Source organism: Crinia signifera, chromosome 1 (genome assembly GCF_055691185.1).
Source record: "Crinia signifera chromosome 1, ASM5569118v1, whole genome shotgun sequence".
NCBI classification, from domain to species: Eukaryota; Metazoa; Chordata; class Amphibia; order Anura; family Myobatrachidae; genus Crinia; species Crinia signifera.
Genome location: NC_139217.1, coordinates 357,244,876 through 357,267,343, shown reverse-complemented (window position 1 = coordinate 357,267,343; position 22,468 = coordinate 357,244,876). Strand labels below are relative to the sequence as shown.

The 22,468-nt window shown below is 42.8% G+C and overlaps 1 protein-coding gene across 2 annotated transcripts in view; it reads right to left on the bottom strand.

Moving 5' to 3' along the window:
• The window catches only part of CDC45 (cell division cycle 45), a 59,003-nt gene that overhangs the window by 13,565 nt on the left and 22,970 nt on the right, over positions 1 to 22,468 (bottom strand). For both annotated transcript variants that reach the window (XM_083149301.1, XM_083149293.1), the window contains exons 9-14: positions 9,271 to 9,321; positions 7,382 to 7,501; positions 6,601 to 6,732; positions 5,021 to 5,119; positions 644 to 805; positions 285 to 423 (exon numbers count right to left, since the gene is read on the bottom strand). In XM_083149301.1, the coding sequence (XP_083005427.1) occupies positions 285 to 423; positions 644 to 805; positions 5,021 to 5,119; positions 6,601 to 6,732; positions 7,382 to 7,501; positions 9,271 to 9,321 (703 nt within the window). The remainder of the gene's footprint in view (positions 1 to 284; positions 424 to 643; positions 806 to 5,020; positions 5,120 to 6,600; positions 6,733 to 7,381; positions 7,502 to 9,270; positions 9,322 to 22,468) is intronic.

The window sequence follows — 22,468 nt, the reverse complement described above, 5'->3', positions numbered from 1 at the left end:
GCACTTTTATGTTGTAAAACATTTCTATCACTGCAGAGGTTCTCTTACGTGTATTTATATTCAAAAGAATGGGTGTGAATAAACTGCTCTTGTACGTTTGGCTATGCTGTAAGAGATCAGCAGCGGCAACAAATGACAATGTGATCAGAAAAGAGTAGACAATGTCCAGGGAGATAGGTGTGTGTGTGTGTGTGTGTGTGATACCACAGATTGGACACTACATCAGAGCCCTAGGAGGCCCCGAGTACCAAACAGATGGGGTTCCACGAGTGTGTTATACAAACCTCTGTGAGATAACAGTATAGGAATGGGCCCTGGGACAGAATAAGATTAGTACAAATGCAGCTCGCCACAATTTGTTGAATTGCACGTAACATCTTCTTGGCAAGATCCAAACCAAGGTGCAGTTTGTCAAGGTTGCTCCTATGATTAAATAAAAAAATAAAAAACTGAATATGGCCATATTAAAATAGAGAACTAACAATTGCTGCTACTGTTAAGTAATCTCTATTGAAAACCAACTGATACATTATTTGTATCCCGTACAAGAGTAAACTTGGATAGTGCATTTACACAAGGTACAATTCTGACCCGCAGGAAACTAGCTTAGCAAATTAAAACTATATAAAAGAAATGAAGTTACCTGGACAAGCTATCCAAAGCCATTATAAAGTTATCCGTCCCAAGCTCATCTTTCTCTGTGTTTTCCAAGAGTGAAATCACTGCAAACACAATGTCACTGGCCAGGAACTTATTCTTAAACCCAAACTGCACACTGAAAGTTTGCACCCGGATGTCTTTCATACTGTCAGGAAGTAGATGGGAAAACAAGCAATATAGAACGCTGGTAGCAACAGAAAATGGTACTTTTGTATTTTCACGGCGCCCGATATATTGGATGCGATCCGGACCGATTTTTGACCTGTTCATAATGATTTTATATAGTGTGGTGAGCGCAGTAATCCGCGTCCGCTCGCCATGCTTTGGGCTTGGTGGCTTGCTGTGCTCACCACACTATATAAAATCAACACCATGCATAGTGGATAGTGGGGTTATGAACAGGTCAAAAATCGGTTCAGATCGCATCGATATACCGGCCGATATCGCATACGATATATCTGGCGTCATGAAAATACACAAGTACCCAGAAAACATTTAGGGCTCGTTCGACATGTTTAACGGACACCTTTCTAGTGTAGACATTCTCTCCGCATCAACTCAATGCTAGGAAACTTTGGATATTGAGCAATCTTTTTCAGCACCATTTACCCTGCAGCTTTCATGTCCAGTATAGAAATACTGTATAATTTTTCCTAGACACATGCTTAATGTCATCTGCTTCAGCTTTGTTTAACCATTTGCGTGACAACATTGCTGTGAGATCCTCAGAATATCTGTTAAACGTGCCAGGGTCACTCACAGCAATCTTTTTTTTGGGTGCAAGATTTGACTATACTTCAATTTATTTGACTTGGCTGTATTTGTATTTATTTATACTAAAAGAACAGTTGCTGTGAGCAGCATTGGCATTTTTAGCGGATGTTTTGAGGATCGCTCACAGCAGCGTTGGCACAAAGGGTTAAAAGTTTTACCTTTTAAAGATTGGAACTCTCTCAGACTAAAGGTAATTTAAAGCTGTTCGGATTTTTTCAGCCTATTCAATGTGGCCATTTCTGTCGGTTTTCCAACTTGTTATTTACTAGATAGCCATGCGATCACCATTTGTGGCTTAAGCTGAGAACACACCTAAAGATTTATCAGTCCAATCTATCTGCTGGGGACAAATATCTGGTAATGTATAGGAGCATATGAGAATAGAATATTTGCTTAAAAACACTGGGAAACATACAATGGTCACAAACTTGGTGAAATCCAATTGATTTAACAAATTTATCTAAAAAAAAAAATTGGGGGATATTTTAAAGTGTTTGGGAGTGAATGGCTGATTGTCATTTGCTCCCATTCATTAACAGACTGACTATAGATCTTTAGGTGTGTACCCACCATAACAGTCTGCAGAATCTATAGATCAACCACCCACTAACCACAATCTTAAACCCTATACACACGTGGCAGTGGGCTATATAGTTAACAATATCAGCCGCGGGTCGCCAATATTGAGCGTACACACTGAACGATATGTGTAAACCATGTCGTTCAGTGACGTCAGCAGGACCCTCTGAACATGCAGGTCATTGGCTAACTAGTCAAATTGATGCATGTTCCTCGCTAACGATGTGCAGGAGCGTGCATCATTAATGATGGTGAGTGTACACACAAGAGGAAATAGTAAAAAATATCACTCAGAAGGCTCTTTCTCACGTATATCTTTTACTATATCCTCTAGTGCGTATGGGGCTTTACGTTGAAATATTAATGATAAATTCTCAATTACCTAGAATTCCAACACTTGCAGTATGTAACCAATCCTGAATTGCTGGAATATTTTTTTCAACAACTGCCTTCGTCTACAGCACAGGTTCTCAAAGTCGGTCCTCAGGACTCCACATGGTGCATGTTTTGCAGGTGCCCTCACAGAATCAAATGAAATAATTAGCCCCACCTGTGGATCTTTTAAAATGTGACAGTCAGTAATGAGTGCGCCTGTCCGGTGACCTAAAAAAGCATGAACTCTGCGGGGTCCTGAGGACAGAGTTTGAAAACCACTGGTCTACAATCATCTACTTTAGGATTCATAGAATATGGTCTTGCCAATAACTGACAGAAAGAGCACATTTTAAGGGGGGTATTCAATGTCAGGGGAACGGCTGTCGAGCAAGCTCGACAGCCGTGCCCCTGTCCCGTTCTCGCTTGGCTCGACTGGAGCTTGGCGGTCGGGATTCAATGTCCCGGCCGCCGAGCGGCGAGAAGGGGGCGTGGCCGCGAGTTGATGACGGAAATAGACGAGCTCCAGCCAGGAGCTCGCCTATTTTCGGCTTTTCTCGGCAGAACGAGCCCGACAGCTTATGCTGTCGGGCTCGTTCTGCGGTGAAACCCTGTTCAATGCTGTCGGGGAAGACAGCATTGAATAGGGCCCCGCAGCCATCTCCTCCGTCGGGAGATGGCTGCGGGAGCACGACTGCGTTTGAATACCCCCCTATGAGTCATGACATGAAGGGCACACCAGAGATACTGAAAAGGACACCCTATTCTCTCTGCGTTACACCCAGTACCAACTACATCTCCATTCCTCATTCTCTAGTGTGGCTTCTCCCCATCTACATTCTACAGAAACAAACTAAACACCTAACATTTCCCTATGTCTCCCATGCATTGTTCTGCATACAAAATGCATCTAACAGAATGAAGATACATGGAGAACCCCTAGGCCAGGGGTGGGCAAAAGGTCAATCACGATCTACCCGTCGATCGCGGAGGTCCCACGGGTAGATCGTGATCAAGTTCTGTTCCCTGCACATGCATAGCTGCTGAAGCCTCTGTCAGCAGCGGTGGGACAGGACTCTGAGTGCAGCGCACAGTGGCAGCAGAGAGGCTGCGCACAAATGCCGGGCATCACAGTAAGTTTTTACTTAAGTGCACTGTGAGGGGATAATTTTGTCCACAGGTTTTTGTTTTTAGTGTTGTGTAATGCGGTGGGAGGGGGAGGGGATCTGTTTACAAATATAAGTTCATCCCAGTAGCTGCTTGTGATGGAGTTGTGTGCCAAAAATTAATTTTTTCCTTTAAATTTTGTTTTAAGGGGGCACACGACTCCATCACAAGCAGCAACTGGGATGAACTTTTGTAAACAGAGCCCCTTCTCTCCTGCTGCATAAAATAAGTTTGCGTCATCCCGTGGCAGAATGTGATCTTCAGGCACACTCCCTGTGGCAGAATGTGAACATCGGGCACAGTCTCCATGTCAGAATGTGAATTTTTGCTCATTATGTGTGGCGTACTGTAATGTTAAGGTTGTCTCATTACATGTTGCATAATGTGTAAAGGACGGGGTATATTTTACACAGGGGTAGATGCCGGTAGATCCCCGCTAAGTAAGTGTACAAAAAGTAGAGCCCGGGTTGTAAAAGTCTGGCCACCCCTGCTCTAGGCAATAGGGCAAAATTGTTAGTTTATTACAGGAAATGGCTAGTGCTATAAGGAGGGCTCCAGAAGATGTACATAATTCTTTTTTTTTTTTTTTTTTTTTTTTTAGGTATGACATTAACTAACCAGATCTTTCTACAATAATATTTTTAAAGATATCTGATGAGCCGAGCTATAACATACAAGAGCTGACATAACTATTGCTGTTTTTATCTCAGAATTATCTGTTTCTGAATCTATAAAAGCTTTTGGAATGCTGTGAGATTTTATTTGTATTATATTTTGAGTGATTCATTTCCTTTGAATAAGTTGCTTAGGGAATGTTTCTGGTCAGAGTAAAGCTCTTCACAAACAGCTATAGCTACAGTGACACCTATAGGCTACAAGATGAAGCTTTCAGGTGTAAAGAACAACCTTTGTAATGCACCGAGTACATTTTCATTGCTAATTATTTATACAGCGGTTGGAAACTTTAGAAGCCGCTATTATTTATCTCAGAAATAGCAATATGGAAAATAGACTACAAAAAAGGACAAAAAGAGACCAATTTCACTAGTTCAGAAGCAGACTGGAGCATGAGCCATACCAAAACAGACTTCACTAGCAGCAGCTAAAGAATTGAGGAGGTAGATGAAACAGTGCAAAGAGTAGAAAAGTGTACCAGTGGAGAAATTGCTCATGGCAACCTATCAGCTGCTATGTATACACTTTAAAGAATGCACTTGGTGGAGGTTACCTCAAAGAGAAATGGTTGTCATGGACAAAATATCCACTGGCACACTTCTTCACTGCATTAGAAGCCCAAAGGGCAAGAAAGCATGTGGAAAAGGCAGGAGTTCTAGACTAAGGTCCAAACTAGGAGATGATTGTGTTGTTTTTTTTTTTTTTTAGCTTTAATAAATGCACCAATGAGATTGTCATAACACTAAGTTTTTCTTGCATTGCTTAAGCCGTTTACAATCTAAAATAAAAGTACCCAAACTTGTTAGCAGATTCTTCTATCATTTCTCTGAGATTTTCTTTTAAGGAGATATCCATGGAGTTAAATTTCTGTTTCACTTGCTTCAAAGGCATTCTGAGAGACAATAAAATAATTTTCTTATAAAAAGGTAAAGTGAGCGACATAGCTGGACCAAAAATATTTAGGGGAAGAAAGAAGAACATGTATGTAAATATGTATATATTGCATAGAGAGTAATGAAAAAACGCACACATATCACTTTAAGGCCCTTATTCTGGTTCACTCGCAAAGGCAAATGCCTTCTCAAATAGACAAAACCATGTGCACTGCAGGTGGGGCGGATGTAACCTGTGCAGAGAAAGAGTTACATTTGGGTGAGTTATTTGGTTTCTGTGCAGGGTAAATACTGACTGCTTTATTTTGACACTGCAAAATAGATCTCACTTTGAAGTAAAACCCCACCCAAATCTAACTCTGCACAAGGTACATCTGCCGCACATGCAGTGCACATGGTTTTGACTATTTGAGAAGAAATTTGCCTTTGTGAGTGAACCAGAATAAGGGCCTAAATGTATAATACAACCAGTATCTATAATAATAAACAACTGATGCCCTTGTTGTTTTATCCATCCTCAGAGGAAATTGAAAAAAAGTAGTGCTCATATTGTAGTGCCAAATATAAGCAATGTGCGCACTACAAACAATGGAATATACACTTGCAGAAGCTGAAATTACTTGTATGTGCTTGAAAGCAAACACTGTGGGGTGAATTTACTAAGGGGTGGGGTTCGATTGAAGATGGGATGTTGCCCAGAGCAACCAAACAGATTACAGGCAATATCGTTCAGTGGAGTCGTCCGCCCCTCTCCCCCGCCCCCCCCGAACATGCAGCTGATGATGATATAGGCAGATTTGACCGCATGTTAAGCCACCAATGAGGGGATGCTCATTAACGACCCCCAAGAGCGTGCATAGTTAACGATACAGTGTGTAAGGGTTTATTTTGATTCTTGATGTTAGGCAGCAGTTTAGATGCTCAGCTATGGCTTGTTACTCTCATTTTAAATTGTGAATCAAATCACTTATCCAGCAAAATAGATTAGCACACCTGTGCATGCTCGTAGGCGATCACAAAGCAAAACCTGTTGGTGGTACTTAAGAGTAGAGAACCCCTATATAGGGCCTAATTCAGACCCGTTAGTAAGGCTGCAATTTTTGCAAATGGACAAAACCATGCTGCACTGCAGGTGGGGCAGATGTGACATGTGCAGAGAGTTAGATTCGGGTGGGGTTTGTTAAAACGGAAATCTAAATTGCAGTATAAGAATAACACAGCCAGCCACCCTGCACAAAAACAAAGAGACTCCCCCAAATCTAACTCTCTCTGCACATGTTACATCTGCCCCACCTACAGTGCAGCATGGTTTTGTCCATCTGCAAACATTGCAGCCTTTCTAACAGGGCCATATCAGGCCCATAGTCATTGCCCAAAAAATAGGATTCCCTTGAAACAATAGGGGGAGCATTACCCTATACAGCAAATTGTATGTATCATGTTGATCTAGTTAAATGTTTCACTGTGTAAGATCACTTACCCCATATCAGCCAGAAACTCTTGAAGTCTTTTTTGGCCTTGCACAGACCACAGTTTGAGACTGGAGGTTGTGTAGCAAGAGTTACAAATGCTTTCATACAACGACCAATGCTGATATAAAGATAGACGCACACTGACATCACATAGTTAAAGAAAGTAACAATGGATAATAAAACTGTAAAATAAAAAGTAGCATTTGGAATCAATCAATGAGAGTCTATTCAATTAGCAGTGATGACGCCAATGTCCTGAGCGTTTCTCTGGCACCACACACAACAAAGGAGCACAGGAAAAATCTGTGACGGCCCTGAAATTAAAACTATGGCCTTATGGGTCTCGATATTTAACAAAATTTTCTAAAGGCAATAAAACTTATGAGGAACATCCCACAACAGAATTTTGATCACTGTAATCATTGTGGAACTGATGAAGTCTGTGCCTGTGGAGAACAGCGCCAGAGAATATTCTGTATGGGGTATGTCTGACCCCTATAACAATATTAAACCCCTCATATTTTGAGCCGCACAATCTATGAAAGTTGCCTCTTGATGGTAATAATCAACATAAGGTCCTAATGAGTTCAAACTATTTATTTGCAAATTTGATTTGTTAAGCTAGGGAGACTTGGAACACAAGACGAATACAAAAGTGCAATGTGCATGTGCTTAGCGCAGTAGCTTCTATATTTTGAATGGTATTAATTTTACAAGGCCCACAGAAAACCAACTGGTCAGAAAGAACATCGAACCAAAAACACAGTGGTGTGAAACATTGTAGGATACTCATACTCAAATGCAATCCTCATACAGTCAACTGAGATTGTATTTTCTTCATCTTCATTCCGGTGGTTGTGTCGGGAGACATGACGCTGAAGAGTTCCCACATCAGTTACATATTTCATCCTGTACAAAAAAGTAAATGAGGATTTTTGTTATTTTGTGTACTTCTTGAATGTGAACATTCCAATATTTGATATAGATACTGTATATGAGGAACTAATTAGTTTTTTTCTGGATCAATAAGGTGTGGATGGAAAGGACTACAGCGTGTATAGGGCATAAATCTTACACGTGTCTAGGTTGAAATCAAAAGGTGGTCATGCACTAGGTGGTTACTGCCAAAAGGTCGATGCATGAAAATGTTGACACGAATGTCTCCCTTTTGTGTCAATGTCAACACCTATTGACATGGACCCCAAATAGGTGTGGTGTTTCACTTGTCATGCTTTGGGCATGGTGCCACTCAAAAGGGTAAATCAAATAAAGGTATATAGCAGCGCTGGTATTACAATGTAAAAAATTTATTTAATACACAGTTAAAAACATAGGTAAATAAAATGCATTAATGAACCAATTGGTGCAAAACAATGACAACAATAAATGGTGAGATTGGACCCGGTTATAGTCACCAAAAGTAGAATGGAAATGAACCTGCTCTGATCCAGAGAATTGGGGGGGGGGGGGGGGGGGGGGGAACCTTTACGGCCACTTGAATGGTATCCTGAAGCGAGAAATTTGGTGGACTACAACCGATGGCAAGTGTGGAATTAGCCCAATCGGGAGTCCCGCTGAGATGGAAAAGTCAGGTGTCCAGACAAGAAATGTAGGCTTGAGACTCTCAGGGAAGTTGGTTTCCGATCAGATGTTCTTAGCAGGTAAGATGGTCCTCGGTGCAAATTGAGGTTTTTGAGGTGAAGTGGGTCCAGGTAGGGGGTGTCACCAACGCGTTTCGCAGTTCTCAGACTGCTTTGTCAAAGCAGTCTGAGAACTGCGAAACGCGTTGGTGACACCCCCTACCTGGACCCACTTCACCTCAAAAACCTCAATTTGCACCGAGGACCATCTTACCTGCTAAGAACATCTGATCGGAAACCAACTTCCCTGAGAGTCTCAAGCCTACATTTCTTGTCTGGACACCTGACTTTTCCATCTCAGCGGGACTCCCGATTGGGCTAATTCCACACTTGCCATCGGTTGTAGTCCACCAAATTTCTCGCTTCAGGATACCATTCAAGTGGCCGTAAAGGACTCCCCCCCCCCAATTCTCTGGATCAGAGCAGGTTCATTTCCATTCTACTTTTGGTGACTATAACCGGGTCCAATCTCACCATTTATTGTTGTCATTGTTTTGCACCAATTGGTTCATTAATGCATTTTATTTACCTATGTTTTTAACTGTGTATTAAATAAATTTTTTACATTGTAATACCAGCGCTGCTATATACCTTTATTTGATTTACCCTTTTATTTGGGAGCTGACTACTCCCTCCAGCAGCAGCTACTTGATTAAAACCACTCCTGATAAGCGCTCCATACCAACTTCGGTTGGTCCCAATTTTTCTCAATGGTGCCACTCAAGTCAGAGTGGATTTTTTTAGGAATGAAAAAGAACTGCGAAATACTCAGTTGACCTATCATCCGGAATGCATAGCTCTTTCTTCATTTGGTCAATGAGAGCGAAACACAGAAAGAGAGCCCAATATGCCAAGTTCAAACAAATAACTTTTGGTATCCTCAGCTTAATCTTTAAATGAAGAAAAGGTTTCACTGCTCCACATAAAATGGATGAAATGTAGGCCTATGTTGTTTTATGCTCTCTACAATATGGTGGTTTTCAACATAAACTTAGAAACAGCATAGACCTATCAACATAACATCAAAAAATTTCTTACTGAGTGATTCTGTCTTGAACCCACTGATCTGTCAAACCGATAATGGACCACCTATTAAAATACAAACACACACAAACTACACATAACTGGATAGATTAAAAACATACTTTATATAAATAGCAGAGGGGGAGGGGGGGGGGAAGGAACATATAGCAACATCAATCACATAATACTACAACTGAATTCCAGAAGCGGAAATCCACGTGTAAAAAAGGTGGCCATACACTACTTGGCTATTGATGACTCTAACCAGATTTTGCTATGTGCCGGAAAATTAACACTGTAATCTTTCACTAATGTTACTAGTGGTGTTCATTCTAGCACCCGCTAACTTTGAAAACCCATGCAGTTCCTGTTCGCTGCCTGGGGTGTTGCTGTCTGCTGTGGTGTTTCTAGCACAGGTCTGGTTTGCATATCAGCGATGATATACAGACCACACTGTGCTAGAAGCAATACAGCAGACAGCGACACTCCAGGCTGGGAACAGGAACTGCATGGGTTTTCAAAGATAGCGGGTGCTAGAATGAACACGAACTACTACAATGTATCTGCAGTAAGTAAGTACTGGAGTGCACTCATGTAAGCTGAGGACCCTTCACCAGCGCACTAAATAAATAAGTAGGACCTCCCTTATTGCTTCTAAGGGTATCACAAAAGTGAATGATGATCGCATTTTCTGGACAAAACATCAGTATCCACTATGCAGATTTCTCATGTTAGTTTTACCATAAAATGAGGGGAAAAAAAAGATCCATAGCATAATATTTAATAACAACAACAACAACAACTGTATAAAGAAAAAAAACTTCACAATGAGTGATAAAAAAAAAATTGAATAAAAGGTTACAAAGGTTGTGCACTAGACACAGTGTCCTCAGCTTTTGGTGCATATGAGATTTGGAAACTTAATTACCGAATGGGTTGGAACAGTCTAAATAAGAACAGTTCAATACAGTTAAATGCCTGGGCAACCTGCATTCAGATCTTATGCAGTAAATATGCGTCACACATCTGTCACCGATCTGCCAGAAATTCCCACCAACGAAAAAACAGACCCCATAGCGGGTTGAAACAAGGCTCCTGGTCCGGACAGTATTATGCTGTGAATCTTTTTTGTCCCCAAATTTTGGTGAAAGTGACATGAGAAATCTGCATAGTTTATACTGATCTTTTGTCCAGAAATTGCGATCATCATTCAGTTTCGTGATACCCTTAGAAGCTATAAGGGAAGTCATTCTTATTTATGTGGTGCACTGGTGAAGGGTCCTCAACTTGTGTTTTATATTGCTTGATTTGGGGAGTGTAGAGGAACACTTCAGGGGTACCCCTCCTAACTGCGTCATTTGCGCAATAAGTTAATGCCTATCTGTTTGACATTTATGAGTGCATAGTTTAATATCTACATTTCTCTCGCTAGATCTATCTATATAAAGAAACAGAGGGCTCAGCACTCACCATAGTAAGCTCATTCACCTAAATATACAGATAATTAAATAAATAATGGGGTTTTAGTTAATGGATTGATCAATGCATGTAAGCTTACAGCCCATCACCAAGGGACCCCATTTCACTGCAAGTCCTACACTTAAAAAACCTAGCAACTGCTATTGCATCATAGTCAAACTAAATACATATTTTTCACATTTCCAAAGCGAGAGCAGTGGAATCCGGCCATCTCAGTGTGTTGATGGTGGGAGAGTAAATCTCTTACACATATATACAGATGTAGCGCCGCTCATTCAGCCTACCCATGGCGGCCTTCGGCACAAGGCATCGCAAAACATTTTAACAGCTTGGCGATTGCCGGATGAGTGCAATTCCAGTGATCATCCACCCGGTGTCACATATTGAAATCTTCACTGCGCATGCGTGAAATGTGTGCTGCAGAGTGTGCATGAAGTGACTACAGTATTAAAAAGCTCTGTAGCGCAGGAACTACTTTGCTACTACTGTACTGTCCAGTAAGCTACAGTACTGTAGATAGACAGCTCTTATCAGGTGTGTAGGCTAGTGGATAAGCGCGCCGCTCTGCATGTTGTACATTAAAGTACAGTATGCCTGAGTTTGATTATTAAAGGTTTTTTTTTTTTTTTTTTTAACACAGCTATAGTACAGTAAGTCAGTTAGAGTATACAGTATTTAATACACCAAAAAACAATCTTGCCTCCCTATAAAGATTTCCGTGCGTCTGCACAGGCAGGAACAGCTTTTATTGCATTGTACTGTAACAGTTACAGTTATAAGTGATAGCAATATAAGTTTAATGGGGATAGATAAAAGCTCCTCCCTAAGTTCTTGGATGCAAAAACACGGTCTTTAGCCTCTCTATACAGTATTTCCTATTTGCGGTACTCAGTAGTAATGAGCTACAGTAGGTGGACAATTGGAGGAGACCCTAACTACGGATACTTGCCGCTTCCCTTACTGATGTCATATAAACTACTACTGCTCTATAAGCCAAGAGTCTCCTCTTTCATATGGTACCAGTCTCAAGTCTCTAGGACACATAGAACCGGAGATATCGGGTGCAAAGTAGACACATTTTTCCCAATTGACCCGTTAATTCAGACACTCCGTCAAACATGATTCGCTACAGCGTCTAAAGGCCCCCATACATTAGGCCGACTTGTCCTTAGGACAAGTCGGACCCAATTCTCCTGTGAGCCGCCCGGCAGCTCCCTGGGAGGCTCACATAAAATTTGGCACTTGATGAGCCAGATTTTACATGTGATAAATCGCTTGCGATTTATCACATGTAAAACAAATGGGGAGCTGCAGGGCGGTGAGGAGCAGTGGGGCGGGCAGCGGCAGTAGTTGGGGCGGGCAGCGGCAGTAGTGGGTGCGGGCAGCGGCAGTAGTGGGTGCGGGCAGCGGCAGTAGTGCCTGGCCGGCATGCTGTGGTCACAAATAGTAGCGCTGCCGCTGCGGTACGGGACGCACAGTGGCGGCTATTAGATTTTCAAAATACCTGTCAAATGACCGGCCGTTCTGTGATTGGCTGAGAGAGCTCTCAGCCAATCAGAGAACGGACGGTCATTTGACAGCTATTTTGAAAATCTAATAGCCGCCACTGTGCGTCCCGGCCCGCAGCGGCAGCACTGCTATTTGTGACCACAGCATGCCGGCCAGGTCAGCATCACTCGCCGCACCCGGCACCCGCCGGGAACTTATTTGTGAGCTGCCGCCCGCCCCCACTACTGCCGCTGCTATTTGTTATCACAGCCGGCCAGGTCAGTGTGTCTGCCCGCCGTGCTCCCCCGCCCCCCGGTGTCTGCATGCATATGCCTGACAGGTGGGCAGGCATATGCATAGCATACAGGGAGGTCGGATGATCTTATGTGCTGACCGTCCGACCTCCCTGATCCGGTCCGATGCGCACGGGACGGCGCATCGGATCGGATCATATATCACACACCTGCGATTTTGGGGCGATTTCATCCGGTTATCGGCCCAAAGTGCCGAAATCGGATGAAATCGTCCCAAAATCGTATAGTGTTTGGGGGCCTTTAGACACTCCCATTATGGTTTAGTGTTGAAGGTATTGTATTCAGCCCACCCCAACCCCCGCATCCCTTCCTCGAAGAACTTTTCACAGAGAATGCAATGAAAGAGGCCGATTCAGTCAATCTTGCTGGGGGAAGGCACTATACAAACACTGTGCATTACATGGCATGCTCTATGGTTCTTGTGCATGGGCTCACACCAAAAGGCTTTTATGAAAAAAAAATTTTTTATGTGTGTCTAGTTTTATTAGATATAAGGTTTGTTAATGTTTTAATTAAAAAAACTTATTATAACAACAATAAAAAACATTGTTCCTAGCACCTCCATAGAGTTTTTCCTATTGGAGTAACACAGTAAGTAGCACTGGGAAGCGGTCATCTATTAGAATGAACTTAGGTCTACAGTCATTAGGTCGACCCCACTAGGTCGACTGGCAGGAAGGTCGACCTGACTTAAGGTCGACATGGGCCAAGGTCGACATGACTTAAGGTCGAATTTGCATAAAGGTCGACATGAGGAAGGTCAATTGGTCATAAGGTCGACATGGGTTTTTCACTGTTTTTTGAGCCGACATGTGCTGACAGGCGGTATTTCATGCCCTACCATCCACTAGGGTGTGGTGGGAGAATAAAATAGTGTGCCGAGCGCAGCGAGGCACCGTGCCCGAAGCATCGCGAGCGAAGCGAGCGATGCGAGGGTCCGATTCTCATTGCCAACTGTGTCCATGTCGACTGTGTCGCTGAGCGACCATATTGCCAGTGATTGGAGTGTGTACCATCGATAAATCGCCGGGTGCGCGCTCCCGTTTTCAGCCCCTGAATGGTCGCTGGTCGGAGGAGCATGCTCCTCCGACCAGCGACATCCCCTGCCTCTTCACCCAGCAGTGTTTACATTTTCATCTGCGACCATCTCTGGTCGCAGATGAAAACGGGACACGGGGCAATATGATTGCTGAGCAATATATTGCCAGGTGTGTATGCACCTTTACAGTTATAAGTGATAGCAATATACGGTAAGCTTAATGGGGATAGGGCTTAATTAGGGCTCCTCCCTAAGTTCTTGGATGCAAAAAACCTGTCTTTAGCCTCTCTATATAGTATTTCCTATTTGCGGTACTCAGTAGTAATGAGCTACAGTAGGTGGACAATTGGAGGAGACCCTATCTACGGATGCTTGCTTACTGAAGTCATATAAACTACTACTTAGTCTACTCTGTAAGCCAAGATTCTCAAGTCTCTTGGACACATAGAACCGGAGATGTCAGGGTGCAAAATAGACACAATTTTCCCCCATTGACTAGAATGGACCCGTTAATTCAGACCCGTTGACTGATGTTTCTAGTTACCCTTTCTGGGTGTCTCAGAAACTTGGGATTCATATATTCTCGTAGATAAAAGTCTCCTCTTCCACACAAATCCAGTTCTGAGCCAATTGGACCACCGAAACTAGAGAAATTAAGCTTTAAGCTCATTTAATATAGATTGTAAGCTCCACTGGGGCAGGGACTGGTGTGAAATCAAATATTCTCTGTAAAGCGCTGCGGAATACGTATGCGCTATACAAGAAACTATTAATAAATAAATATATTTTATTTTATCCATATAACGCTAATATCAGGTTCCCTTATCTGTATACCAAATAGATTAAGTGCAATTTAGCTTTAATTCACTGTGCACTGAATACGCGGTCAATGCCGCCTGATGTGATAGGAAAGGGCTGATTTCATGAAAGCCTCTACTCCTACTTATTGCCGAGTCAGCACATAAGGTTAGCGCTGGGACACTTAAATGGTTAAATAGTATTCATTGACAAAATTAATTATCACAGTAAACACACAACAATTATACTAGCACACAGCAGAAGTACAGTTGGAGTCACAGCGATGTTCACGGGGAGGAGACACACGAGCGTCTTATACTGTAGTATACTTTTTAAGCTCGCTCTGCTTGGCGAATGTCGATACTGTTCCATCGGTACAGTATATCAATCCGCCGCTAGATTGGTGGAGCATAAGCCACCCAGAGGTGGCGACTTGTATTGCATGGTGAGCATCCACGCCCCTTGGCGGATCGCCAAAACCTCTGCGATGGCTCGCTGGCGGCAAGAATGAGAGGCGCTCCATCTGTATAGATGACTGTTATTGTGCATTTTAGCATTTGCACTGCTAATTAAATAAGTGATGGTATGCCACTGAAAAAAAAAGGGGTGAATAGAGGTATAAGAGACATATGATATCTGGACTGAGGACTTCAATAAATACAGTTATGTAGTACAAAATAATAAATATATATATATATATATATATATATATATATATATATATATATATATATATATATATACGAAATAAATGGGCGTCACTCAGAGGCTTGGTAGTCAAGAAGAAAGTGTATTTGGGTACACATAAGTGGATCTACGTTTCGGGGACGTGCTCCCCTTCGTCAGGATACAGATGAAGTGTACAATAAGCATTTAAATAGTGTCTTACCTGTAAGGGACAGATCACCTCCCCGCCCCACGGCAACGCCGCCCGCGGCTCCCTCTCGTCTCTCCGCTTCCGGTCCTGGGTGACGTCAGTGAACCCGGCGGCGCTGGCATGGGAATAAGGACTGCCTTATTCCCAGTACCTTAGAGTGTGCAGGTCTAATAGCGAAATCCCAGAAAGAAACTCACAGCTGGACTTAATGTCACAAAAATTTGTAAACAGAGGGTATCCCACCCAGGCACTAGCCTCAGCCAGAAGACGGGCAGAAGCTGTGCCTAGGGATGTCCTGTTACAAGATAGGCCCATTAAAGAACCCACGGAACAAATCTTCCCATGGGTCAATGCCCATAACCCCAACACCAATTTTACCACAAAAAAAGCTAAAGAACTTTGGCCCATTATTACCAGTGACCCAGACTTGAAAACCCTTAAGCATGCCCGACTCATGCCCAGTTACACCAGGGGCAAGAGTATTCGGGATTACTTAGTTAAAACTACCATTAGTGAATCAAAGCCCAACACTAGGAATTTTCTATCTAAGAAAAATGGATGTTTTAAATGCCTGGGTTGCACCACTTGTAACTACATGGCTACAGGGGACTCCATTAGTCATCCATCGTCTGGGAAAAAATTCCCCATTAAATGGCCCCTGACATGTAGCACTAAGTATGTTGTCTATGCAATAATTTGCCCTTGTGGGCTATATTACATAGGCAAAACGGATTGTGCTTTTAAGACCCGCATGGCACAACATCGTCTGGCCATCAGAACGGCTTTACAGAATGGCACAGGAGATCAACCTGTGGCCAGACATTTTGCTGAGGCTAGGCATGGGATGGCCACTCTCAAACACAAAATAATAGACCATGTACCCTCATCAATCAGGGGCGGGGATCGTTCTAAGAAATTATTGCAACTCGAGTCCAGATGGATTTTTCGTCTGGACACCCTTCGCCCTAAAGGGTTAAATGATTCATCTGGTCTCATACATTTTTTATAATCCTACCATTCAGTTTAACGTTCATGTCCTAATTCATTACTTTATTTCTTGTGATGCATCCATGTATGTAGGCTAAATAGCCATGTTAGCACACTCAAATGTTGGTGTGCACATATTCACAATATGCTGCTATCTGGCCCTCTGTTAGCACAGTGCCGTCTGGCGCTTTTAATCATTTTTTATATACATAGCCAGTGTTTGGCTATTTTTACATATGCACGCAATATCGTACACCAACATTTAAGTTCGCAATATTAGTTGATGTGTTCTGTTATCATTTTGTTCACCTGTGTGCACTTGATCTCTATTGTGTAGAGCTCCTTCTTGTTATGCACGTATTTTGTTTACACAACAACTAATCGGGGTCTGTGATTCGTCCCTAGTTGCCATGCCAGCGCCGCCGGGTTCACTGACGTCACCCAGGACCGGAAGCGGAGAGACGAGAGGGAGCCGCGGGCGGCGTTGCCGTGGGGCGGGGAGGTGATCTGTCCCTGACAGGTAAGACACTATTTAAATGCTTATTGTACACTTCATCTGTATCCTGACAAAGGGGAGCACGTCCCCGAAACGTAGATCCACTTATGTGTACCCAAATACACTTTCTTCTTGACTACCAAGCCTCTGAGTGACGCCCATTTATTTCGTGTTTGTATATGGACCAGTCCTTACGGGAAGGCACCAGAGCAGATTATCCCCATGGGGGCCCCAGTCGAGCCGGAGCACCACCCGCTGTATATATATATATATATATATGGAGAGTATGGGGAGAATCAAGGCGCCTAGCAGTGATTCTCCCCATACTCTCCATCCAAACCTCTCCGGTTCACCAAGCCGGCACTTAGAGAATCGGCTAGCCACCCTATAGATTTTGTGGGTATATCCTAAAAATCTTATAGGTTTTTACCGAACACATTTGTACTCAGGGTAATCTAATGCGCCAGTGTCCTAGAGCTTCTTTCTGATATATATATATATATATATATATATATATATATATATATATATATTCCACTGTTGCCCGGCACTCCTCAAAGTTACACGTTGTACTTGCCCGGTGCCTTCCTCCCTGGACCCAAAGGTCCTGTGTACAAGCGAATAGATCAGGCGGCACTCTCAGGAACTTCAAAGTGAATAAACAGGTGCTTTATTGCTCCAACATGTTTCGGGCTACTGCCCGTCCTCAGGGACGGGCAGTAGCCCGAAACATGTTGGAGCAATAAAGCACCTGTTTATTCACTTTGAAGTTCCTGAGAGTGCCGCCTGATCTATTCGTATATATATATATATATATATATATATATATATATATATATATATATATATATATATATATATATATATATATATATATATATATATATATATATATATATAATGGCAAAGGGGGGCCACACAGTGCGCTCAATGGGAGTAATGCGACAAGCTGCAACCCTGAAAGGATCCCCTGTTAGATGGGACCCGGTTAGAGAAATGGAGAAAATGGGGGGTTTTCAGGGTGCGCTAAGAACCTTATATGATTAAACTGTACAATTCAAATTATAATAAAAACAGTTTATTAAAAAGTTGCTCACAGGAGCATAGCAGTAAATATGTAAGGTTCAATTACAGTTGCAGTGAACCGATGGTGTTACAACAAATTGTACAAATAAACAAATGTCCATAAACGCCAGTTTAGCCCAACGCGTTTCGTCGTACACACGACTTCCTCAGGGGCATGATTCAATACGATGGTCAAACTGTAAGTTACAATACAAGAAAATCAATACATAATGCTTGATTGATCGAAATAATTATTTTTCTTTAAAGAAGTAGAATTGAAAGTATCGGAAAGAGAATAGCAGGTGTGAGAGAGGGACAGAGAATACAACTGGAACATATAGATCTTTTTGGATCACATACCGATGATGGTCGGACACTAGGAGTTTCCTAGAAGGCACAATTTTTTGGTTGTGGAAACTCGATTTATAGACAATGAACGTGGTGTCCTACAATTGGAACCAATAGAATCCTCAATATGACATAAATATGGCCGAAGTCATTACAAAAAGGCATTTTGAAAAAAGAAATTTTTTAAAAATGTGATAATTAGAGACAGGATTATATGCATTTGCATATGCAGTTGCATATTTTGCCCATTCTCACTGGTTATTGCATATTTTACCTAAAATCTAGTGATGGTGCATATTTTAGGCCCAGCACTCTACCCACCTGCGAATCACTGCACTGCTTTGCCCTGCTGCTGCTGGCCAGGAAGTGGTAGAGTGTGCAGGCTGGGGCAATATGTGCGCAGTGTGGGGAACCTTGGATGACACTGCTCTAGGCTGCCAATCTATGTTGATAAAAGTCAGTCGGGGCGGATGCCATTACGAAGCTGCTGAACCTTTGTCTACCCCTGACCTAGGACTTTATACCAAGGCCCTTATTCTGGTTGATGCGGTTCTGTCCGCGTGCTGTCGGACGGCCGATGTTTGGTGTTTGCGCATGTGCAGAGGCGTATCTGCGCATGTGCGAACGCCGTGCACGTCCGAATACGGCGTGAATTCTGTACAGAAAACGATCGGTTGGAACACTCCAAACAATGGGTAGAGAGGGGCGTGAAGGGCTGTTTGGGCTCCTTACCATATGCGTACGCCCCGCGTTTCATGGGCGTTCCCATGAAAATGCTGGGCGTACATATGGTAATTCGGCCATGACGCACATGTGGGGGGCGGACATACGACATAGCCGGATGCCAGCTGGCCGCCCATATCCTTGCTTTTGCACGGAGAAATGCCTGAGTGGTCTGGAGCACTCTGGAGCACTCGGTGCTGTCTGACCACTCTGTCTGCGAACATCGAATGATGGGGGAGGTTCCCAGAGATCGAGGAGGTGTTCACATGAAAAATCCACTCGCGGTCTGTTTGGTCGGCGTCTTACCGCAATCGGCGGTGTGAGCGATCCGTACGGAAGGCGGGGCTAAGAACGCTCAGTTCCTGTCCGAAAATATGCATCCCGACCGCACCAACCAGAATAAGGCCCAAAGAGACAGACTTCTGCAGCAGAGGAGGTGGGCGGAAGGGTTGTGACATCACGCGGTGCTGTGTCACAGCCTTCCATTGCGCCACCCTCACATGCTATGCTGACATTTGATCCATCGGCGCTGCAGATGAGGGTCCGTGTAGTTGATGCAAGAAGAGCTCTGGACGCTGCAGTATGCTGTAGCAGCCAGGAAGAAAAAAAATCCTGTGTACAGCACTAGACATCTGCAGATAATGTTGGCCTATTTTTGAGGTTTATTTGCAACTAATTGTATGCTGATTTTTAAATAAATAAGTTCAAAATTACGTTTTTTATTATTTAATGTAGCATATTTTAACACTTTTCATGCATATTTTAAGTATTTTTCATGCATATTTGCATGCATATTTCAAGCTTTTTATGTTGCATATAATCCTGTCTCTAGTGATAATTGAAACAAGGGGGGGACAGATTGAGCAAATGATACATACCACCAGCCGTGATAAATATAAGTATAGAACTAGATTTCTTGGCGTGCAGATAATATCTGATAATGGAAATAAAATATATATCCAATTAGCTGAAGGATGATTTTTTTTTTTTTTACCACTCATTCACAGCGGCGCCAATTCCCATAGGGCACCGCAGCCCTCACGCTATTCACGCCCACAGTTGGAACGCATATTGCGTTCCACCACACATTTATAGCGGCACCTATCCCCATAGGACACCGCTTTCACTCCCCCAATCGTGTGTCCTTATCACACGGGCGGAAGTGACGTTATTGGAACGCATGGCGAATCCACCATGTGTTCCAAAGGATTAATTAGCAAATATTGTACACAGTAATTTGTTCCCAACATTTGTTTTAGCACCTTTCACACGGCGCAACTTAGACACTCCTTTATAGTAATTCAATAGCACATAGGAAGCTCAGCCATTGGGATATCTAATACATATCCATCACAGTCAAACAGGAAGTGATGTATGTACCTCTTTCCCTATATATAACCAGTCCATTCTCTCAGTCATTCACTTTTGTGGAGCCTAGCAGTACACTCCTGATTGACTGGATGCCAAAGTAAGTTTGTTTCACCTTCAAAGTATTCCTTTTTTAACTTAAGCTTAGAAATCACGGCTCAATATGAGTAAGTGACCACTTTTTTGTATATGGCCATTTTTTGGCTATTGTAGTCACGGTCTAATTGATATGCTGTATAGTTTAACAGTTTTTTATGAAGTCGATAAAGATCTGAAACCTTGCAATTGGCCAGCAGGCACTAAATATTGAATTCCATATATTTATGCTTAATTCATGTCAGCCTGGCAGTAACCATTCCACAGTGGTATTTAAGTTCAGTGCAGTGGTTGTATGTATGTATGTATGTATGTATGTATGTATGTATGTATGTATGTATGTATGTATGTATGTATGTATGTATATATATATATATATATATATATATATATATATATATATATATATATATATATATATATATATATATATATATATATATATATATATATATATATTTTTATAAAAAAAAAAAAAAAGAAAAATCATCCTTCAGCTAATTGGATATATATTTTATTTCCATTATCAGATATTATCTGCACGCCAAGAAATCTAGTTCTATACTTATATTTATCACAGCTGGTGGTATGTATCATTTGCTCAATCTGTCCCCCCCTTGTTTCAATTATCACATTTTTAAAAAATGTCTTTTTTCAAAATGCCTTTTTGTAATGACTTCGGCCATATTTATGTCATATTAAGGATTCTATTGGTTCCAATTGTAGGACACCACGTTCATTGTCTATAAATCGAGTTTCCACAACCAAAAAATTGTGCCTTCTAGGAAACTCCTAGTGTCCGACCATCATCGGTATGTGATCCAAAAAGATCTATATGTTCCAATTGTATTCTCTGTCCCTCTCTCACACCTGCTATTCTCTTCCCGATACTTTCAATTCTACTTCTTTAAAGAAAAATAATTATTTCTATCAATCAAGCATTATGTATTGATTTTCTTGTATTGTAACTTACAGTTTGACCATCGTATTGAATCATGCCCCTGAGGAAGTCGTGTGTACGACGAAACGCGTTGGGCTAAACTGGCGTTTATGGACATTTGTTTATTTGTACAATTTGTTGTAACACCATCGGTTCACTGCAACTGTAATTGAACCTTACATATTTACTGCTATGCTCCTGTAAGCAACTTTTTAATAAACTGTTTTTCTCCTTCATCCACTAGGTGTCACTGGAGTTACACTGGGGAATAGAAGGCGACCACAGGGAGCATGGGCACTTTAAAATAATTAATCAGTGTGACCAACTCCTCCCCTTCCACTTCCCCTCCCAGGCAGTCTTAGATCGTGCCCAAAAGGGAGCAGGTCACATTTGGCTCATCTCCTGGGCTTTTTGATAATTAGGGCATAAAGCAGCAAGTTTTGCCTTTGAGGACAGGCAGATAGTTGCTGCTACTATCTGCCTGCGACGTGGGAGCCTGCCGGAGGGAGCCGGCTGCTGCTTAAGGGTTTGCGCCCGGCTCCCTGGCTGACAGAGACCACCGTCTCTGGAGCTGTAACGGGCGCCGCTCTCACGCAGCGTGCACCCGATCCTCCCCCAGCCCCACCGCCGACGGCATGGCCGCAGCACTGTGAGTATTACCCTGCCTTCCTATTAGAGGAAGGTCAGGGACACAAACGGCGGTGCAGCAGAGGGTTTTTTAAACCTGGCGCCATTATGGGTGACGGAGCTGCCAGGCGGGGGGCGGAGTTACCGCGCGGTACTTCCCAGCAGGCCTTGGCATACCCCAGCGTTCCTGCAAGTCGCGGCGGCCATCTTGGACATTTGGCGCCGTTTGAACACGCTGCTGGAGGCTCCACAGTTGCGCTGCAGATCTATCCTGACTGCAGTTGGGCGATTCCTGTCCCCTGGTGACCGTCCTGCTGAACGCTCTATCCGGTCTGTGAGTTACAGTGGGGATTAGAGCTAGGTGGAGACAGTTTGGGCTGTGTCTCAAACTTAGAGCTATAGCGCTCCTAGGTATATGCCATAGCGCTGTACAAAGCTCTGTGACAGCTCTTTTACTTTCACTGTCTCTCCCTTCCAGCATAATATATTGCTGCCTATCCTATACCTACTAACTGTGATCAGTCTGGTAGTGTGTGGTGATTGCTGGGTGTTCTGTTGAACCATGGCA